Below are 6,995 nucleotides of genomic sequence, written 5' to 3'. Positions count from 1 at the left end.
GGGTTTTTCTGCAGCTGAAAGTGGACAGGGGTTTATTCTTTTAAATAAAGCCATTTTATGTTGTTGGGCACATTCGGAGCCTTTTTGATTATACTTGTGGCTATGTAGGATTAATTTAAGTTAACTAGAATAATGTTTTGTCATGGTAGGTACACAATCTGCATGCGTCATGACTACAGTCTCTAAGAAACTTCTGTTTATAATGAAACGTCTTTGACTAGGCTTTAGTTACTAATCCTTGATGTGAATCAAGCAGAGGGCGAGAGAGAGAGAGACTCACAATGAAAACAAAGAGCCTGTATGAGGGTACCGGAGGGACACTTATTACCTTTGGGATTATAAGCATTTTCTCTGGAATTTTTGCTTTCTTTCCTGTTTTTTCTTATAAGCCCTGGTTTGCTGGCTGGAGCGTTCGAATCGCCTGTCCCATCTGGAATGGAACTTTGGTAGGCCACAACAAAAATGTTAGCAGGGAAAAGATATTAGAGAAGTTACTGAAATTCTAAGAAAAGTCAACCATGTCTGAATTTGTTTCCTATTAATATAAACTCTTTAAAAAGAAGTACTTGGAGTATTCAACATTAAATTAAACACAGGAGCTCCCTGCAGCTCCTTGATAAGATTTAACTTTGCAGTAAATATTAACATATTGATTGTTTCAGGATATTTGCCTCACAATTTTTCTTTGCTAGCAAAAATGAAACTCTACAACTCTGAGCCAAATCTGGATTTCACCAGTGTCAATGTGAAGTAAAATGACTGGAGATCTACTTGTGCAAGTGATTGCAGAATTTGGCTCCTCTCTCACACTGATTAGCTGCTCTTAGGTTCATGTCCTTTAGTTTCAGCAGAAGCCTGTTTATGTTTTAGGTTTCAAACTATGCATGAAGATGAATACAAGTGCAGCAAGTTTTTGAGTTAAAAATTATGCAGCCCCATGAAAACTCTATAATAGTTTAAGACTCAAATTCATTGCAGGAGGGTGTATGCTATAGGACAGAGTTTTGTAACAAAGTAAAGAGACTGCAGCCTGTAAAGGGTTACAAGTTCCAGGCTGGCCCCATTGCTGCTTGGGTGGCGTGTAAAAGGAAGGGGAAACTGGGTCAAAAGGAGAATTAAAGGGTGTCCTTCCTACTAGCTGGTGCTGCCAGCGTGGGGAGCCTCTGGGGAATTATTGCCCGGTGTTTTTCAGTTGATCTGCTTTTGGTTTTGTGATTGTTTGGATGACAATCCAGTTCTGAGGAAAGGGCTTTAAAAGGATGGGGACCTGGAGTTTCCCTTCAGTTCCTTGGCTTGTGAAACCACCCACCAGTTTCTACCTTCAATTATTAGAAAAGAGGCATCAATAGATGCTCCATTAAAAATCTTTTACTTTGAGCGCCTTGGATTGCTGATGTTTTTGAGAGTTACTGATATCCTGCAGATATTAGGATCCAAATAATAAATTACATTAAAATAATATGCCAGAACTGATTGAATTATGTTCTATGATCCTCATCCTATCCCTTCCACCAGTGTTTAATTGCTGTTTTGGGTATCACATTACTTAAAACATTGCTGTTGATAGGATTAGGGTGTTTCTAACATCACCGTTTGTTTAGGGATGATGTTGTGTCCACTTCCTCTACTGCTAAAGTCTTCCTTCACTTGATACATTCCACAAAGAGATGTGGACAAACATGGAGTGGGTTTGATTTAGTAAAATGAAAATAAGGGTGGTACAGCTATAGATCCCATTGTATCCAAGCCACTAAATTTAAACTTCCAGCTTTGCCTCAGTTCTGATTCCACAGCTCCTTAAACTAAGGAAAAACTATGCTGTTTCATCAGTTTTTAAGCTGAACTTTTCATGGCCTTCAAGAGGGAGGTCAGCTTAAAACTGGATGGAAGACTCTGGCTCCAGGTCCTGAAGCTGGTAATGCCATTGCTAATTTAGTGAACAAATAAGTTGTTACATGAATGAGCAGATTTGTTTGCACTGCGATGGCTAAGATACCATATCATGGTAATAGAAAGAATTCTTCACATTGCTTATGTTTGGCCCTGCTCACTGATCCAGCACCATTCATCCTAAAGTACAAAGACAGACCGTGGGTGCTAAGTAGAGCTGGCTGAAACTCGGAATTTCTGGTTTGCAGGAATTTTCAACTTTCTGAAATTTGGTTTTGTTCCAAGTGTGAATGAAACCTATTTATTTATTATTTCCTGTCTACCAGAATTTCCAACAAAGGTTTAGTTTGGAAACACCAGCACAGGAAATGAAATACACTCCATGGGCCCTTGCAGTTGCTAAAAGAGCAGCAGTGAACCTGACAAGAATCATGTCAGCTTCGCAAGCTGCTGCCAGGACTTCCAAAGTCTGTGGCTTCTGGGCAGCCCCACCACAGGTCTGCCCTAGGGCTTCCAAACTCCTGGGCCACCTGGCTCCCCAGTGTGCCTGACTCTTGGGGCAGTTCACTCAACAGGCTGCGGGAGTCAGGCAATCAGCTGGCCCAGGGGTTTGGATGCCCTAGGGTCCCTGGCCCAGAGAAGCCCATGTGGTGGGGCAGTCTCTGAGCCACAGACATGAGAAGCCCATTCCAGGACTTCCATTCTCCCAGCTGTACTGTAGAAAGAGCCTGGGAGGCTTGAGAGCCCCATCTTGAGCCCCACAATGACTGGGATATGGTGCATTAGTGGGTATTTCTGTGCAAACCACCAGGCATTTTTAGATTTTCCAGCCAGCGGTTCCAAGCCTGGTGGCAGCTGTTACAGGACATCCCAGGCACTCCACCGTGGTGAGGGGCCAGTTTGGTAGGATGTGCTGAGACTGGGGTCACCCATCTCTACGTTAGCCTTGCACTTATGGCCAAGTCATGACCGAGTGGAAACAGAACTGTAATAGGCAGATTGGTTAAATGGACTAGGAAAGGCTGCTTGCAGGGGGTGAAGGTGAGAGACGGGGACTGCTGGGAGGCGGTTTGATGCACAAAGATGATTGCATAAACGGGATGGAATAGACACACAGAGGTGCCTGAATGATAGGAAAGGGCTGCTAACGTGAAAGACTGTAGTTGCTGTGGGAGGGTCTGGCAAAAGAGGTACATGAGGGCTGGGGAAAGTCATGGAAATGTACCATTTTGTTGAGTTATGGGCATTTGATAGGGGAAGATCAGTCCCGACTGGGTGCGTGGGAAGCAGGGGATAGGGAAGGGAATTTGAGTTGATGGTGGTAAAAGGATGGTTCACTGATGGACAGCCCATGGAGAATTGTCTAGATGATGGGTCAAAGCAGGCTCATGCATTTGGTGCTGAGTGCACATGTATATGGGAAGAACGCAGAATGAGCACAAACACAGATTACATAGCATGGTAGGAAATCTGACTCACCATTCTCTTTATCCATTGACTGTCTGGAGTCAAGGAACAGGAGGCGGAGTTCATCGTGTTCAGTGGCTTTGGGCACTGACAGTTCTAAGGGGGGATTCCAGATGGAGAGGAATATGACACTTTTTCCTTCTCCAGCACTGAACTAGATAATGGAAATGACCTTGTAGATGTAGGAGCTGTAACAGGTGAACATGGTGTAAGAGTGCAGTGCAATTGTTTCAGGCAGACACTGATGCACAGAAGCTGACCAGTCTCCTATCTCTTGAAGGTTGCCTTGCTTGTGTTGAAAGTCCTGTTAGGCAAGACAGTACTCGGATCCCAGGATTCTGCAGCCTCCGTATTTAGGTACGTACATGACCCCAGGCAGTGAATGGGGAGATAGGTGGCTAAGTGTCAACTACTTTAGCTCTGAAAATTCTGCTAGGTGGCAGCCTGTTTAGGGAGTTCGGCTGCACAATGCTGAGCAATGCCTTTAAAAACAGACCCTGAGTCAATGGAAAGAATCCCGTTGGCTACATTGGATCAGATTAAGAATTAAGACAAAAACAAATGGCAGTGCTTACAAACCTGCAATGTTATGGCATTTTAAACTTTGGGACAGAAAGTAACATTTCTTGCCAGAGTATTTAAAATGAACTGGAAACTGATCCTCTACTAGTTTAAATTATCTGCCTGGAGTTAAACCAGCATGATAATCCCTCCCCTGCTTTTATCCATCTTCAATTTTTTCCTTGTTCCACCAACCACATGTGCATTAATTGTAAATTGAACCCCTCTGAGGTGGCAAAGAGGATTGTGAAAGGGTTTGGCCCTCATCTTATAGTACAGCCTCAATATTACAATTACTCTTAATAGTACTCTTATTTTGTAGCCTAATTTATTCTGGCTAGAACCCTGTAGAATCCCCTGCTTGTGGCTTTTCTTCTGATTAATTTAGCCAACAACCACTCATGACTCCAGATGTTTTTGCTTTTATCCATGAGAACTTTACGTGATGGTTATGCCAAGATTATAATTTCAGGCTCGGCCTCAGGAGAAGTATTTTCAAATTCCCTAAATCAAAAATTTAAAATACAAAGTGCCATGGAAAATGAAAATCTAGATCTTAAAACATTTATCATGCCAAAAATGGAAAACAAACCATAAGACCATATTGCTCAAGGTTCTGGGTTTTCAAACTTGGTGATACATTTGCCTCTGTGTGAGCAATGAGAGCCGAAATTATGTTGTTTTCTGATCTTCTGGCCTTCAGATTCTTGTTTCAGACACATTTTCCTTTGGTGGTTCCATTCACCAACTATATATTATTAGGAGCAAAGATACAGGCAGATCCAAGATTCATGGGATGGCAAAAAGTTGAGCACAGTGAGACAAATTCATTTCTGATATATTTAGCATAAAAGGAGTTGTGCCTCCTTATCTTATACCTGTTGGGAATTCAGCATAGTAACTACACGTCTTCCTCATCAACTTCCTATTGATGAATTGGAGTATACTGATTCTCCTAGCTTCAGTCAACCTTGTTAGCATACCCTTTGTGCACTCAGAGTACAGTCATTAAGGTTAACAACTCTCTATTGTCCACAGTCTTATGGATATGTGCTAAAATCCGTCAGCCCATGATGGATTCCACATGTACATAGAGGTATTCAATTATACTGTAATTTTCACAATAACAACTTCATAATATCAACCAGAATTCATCGGTTATACAGACAGAGTTCCCAAATTATCACCACCACATACAGTCAACCTCAGTCTAATTGCTACCCTCAGTTATACCTGTGCCACCCTACTGGGAGTGATACAGGTCTAACGCATATTAATGAAGGTAGAAATTGGCCCATCAAGTTGTGATAACAATTTAAACATTTGCAAAGCATTTCAGAATTTAATTCACTACTAGCATTATGAAGGATTACCAGTGTAACTGTCTGTTTCCCCCATCCACAGGCTGTTATTGCTGGTGTACTTATCCTTTTGGCGGACAGAGGACAAACACAAAGATCACTTGTAAGCTTATGTTATTATTCAATATGGTGTCAAATACAGCAGAGAAGTCAAGGGAACTGCAGAGTTAATCCAGATGATCTATTCGAGAGGAAAAAGCATATTTTGCTATTAAAGCTGTGGATCAAATATACTATACAGGGCTTAAAGCGAACAAGCTTTAAATGTTCTACCAGCCTGGTGATTCTACCGGTTCCAGAGTTACTTCCTGTCTTTAAAATGGGGATTTTTGTTAGTGTTCAAGTTTGGAACTTAAGGTCGCCCACTGCAATTTACTTCTTTCCGTGATACATGACAAACGCAGAAATAACATACGTCTGCTCTAATTTATTCTAGTGTTTTTAGCAAAATTTGGTTTCACTGCATTCATCTTCCCTGTAGAGAATTCACATCATTTTTATAGCAAGGGGCATATATGATATTTATTGTGCTTATTTTCCCCTCCAATATGTTTCTTATTCTGGTCACATTAGGGTTTAGAATATAAAAAAAGTGAAGTAATAGGAAATCTCCCACCCTCTGTAGTTAAAGGTTTTTAATAGATTTTTTTCTCTCATTAGTCAGAAGAGTAATAGTATGTTTCTCTCTCAATTTCAGTGGGAAGCTAGCTTCACCTTTGGCATATTGAGCATCATGGGCTCCCCAATTCAATTTGCTGTTGCAATTGTCTCCATCCTGCTTGGTCCATACTGCTACTATTCATTTGCTGGGATTGCAGGGACTAACTATCTCAGTTATGCAGTTTTGTTCCCTTTTCCCTATGAGGAATTTATGTCTCTTTGCAAGGACCCACTCCACTACGAGTGGTACCATCTGGTTCTACAAATACTAGACCTTTGCTCAAGTTTTGTCATGTTTTGTGCTTCTTTGGCTATTGTGATCAAGCTCACTGCAAGACTGCTCCAGTTTGGACATTTAAATGTGGGTATTAATCATTATGGGGAAGGTGGTTTACTGCCGGTAACACAGTAGCTGTATGTACTGTAATCATGTACAGTAATGAATGATGTCACATCAATGGCCATTAAAGGGCTACAAGCCTAATGAAAAGGTTGCAAGCCATGAGCTTAGTTTAAAATGAGATTTGAAAGACCAAAGAGCTTGCAATCCACAGCACTGGACATCGGTTGTATTTGTATTTCCGATGAGCTTTATTGATATTGTTCATAATTTCCCTGCCTTCCATGGTATTTTTCAGAGGACATGAACTGACCTTTTGTTATTTTTATGGTTACTACTCCTTCTCCAATATATATTTCCCCAGACAGATGTTCCTGCATTCTGTTAACCACTTCCTGTTCTTCACTGAGAGTTCAGTCCTGTTAGATCAGGGATTGGCAGCCTTTGGCACATGGCTCACCAGGGTAAGCACTCTGGCGGGCCGGGCCAGTTTGTTTACCTGCTGCATCCACAGGCAGGGCCGGCGCTTCCATTTAGGTGGCCTAGGCAATCGCCTAGGGTGCCAGGATTATTGGGGGGCGGCATTTTGCCGGGGGGGGGGGCAGCAGGCGGCTCCGGTGGACCTGACGCAGTCATGCCTGTGGAGGATCCCCATGTCCCGTGGCTCCGGTGGATCTCCCGCAGGCACGGCTACGGCAGCTCCACCGGAGCCGGGG

The 6,995-nt window shown here is 42.4% G+C and overlaps 1 protein-coding gene across 1 annotated transcript; it reads left to right on the top strand.

The window, feature by feature from the left end:
- The first annotated feature begins 248 nt into the window (after nt 1–248).
- TMEM212 (transmembrane protein 212) lies at nt 249–6,775 on the top strand. Its single transcript, XM_030575600.1, has 3 exons — nt 249–446; nt 5,323–5,382; nt 5,977–6,775. Exons 1-3 carry the CDS (start codon nt 282–284, stop codon nt 6,349–6,351), a joined length of 600 nt encoding a protein of 199 aa, XP_030431460.1. The 5' UTR covers nt 249–281; the 3' UTR covers nt 6,352–6,775.
- Nucleotides 6,776–6,995: the final 220 nt, after the last annotated feature.

The sequence above is a fragment of the Gopherus evgoodei genome, chromosome 9, assembly GCF_007399415.2.
Source record: "Gopherus evgoodei ecotype Sinaloan lineage chromosome 9, rGopEvg1_v1.p, whole genome shotgun sequence".
Taxonomy (NCBI): Eukaryota; Metazoa; Chordata; order Testudines; family Testudinidae; genus Gopherus; species Gopherus evgoodei.
The sequence above is the reverse complement of the archived record's forward strand: the minus strand, read 5'-3'. Positions and strand labels throughout refer to the sequence as shown.

What these genes read in the sequence shown, in the direction of transcription:
- TMEM212 (XM_030575600.1), top strand. Translation starts at nt 282, where the DNA reads ATGAAAACAAAGAGCCTGTATGAGGGTACCGGAGGGACACTTATTACC. An exon ending in CCATCTGGAATGGAACTTTG is followed by an intron (nt 447 to 5,322) that starts GTAGGCCACAAC and finishes CCCCATCCACAG; the next exon opens with GCTGTTATTGCTGGTGTACT. An exon ending in GACAAACACAAAGATCACTT is followed by an intron (nt 5,383 to 5,976) that starts GTAAGCTTATGT and finishes TCTCAATTTCAG; the next exon opens with TGGGAAGCTAGCTTCACCTT.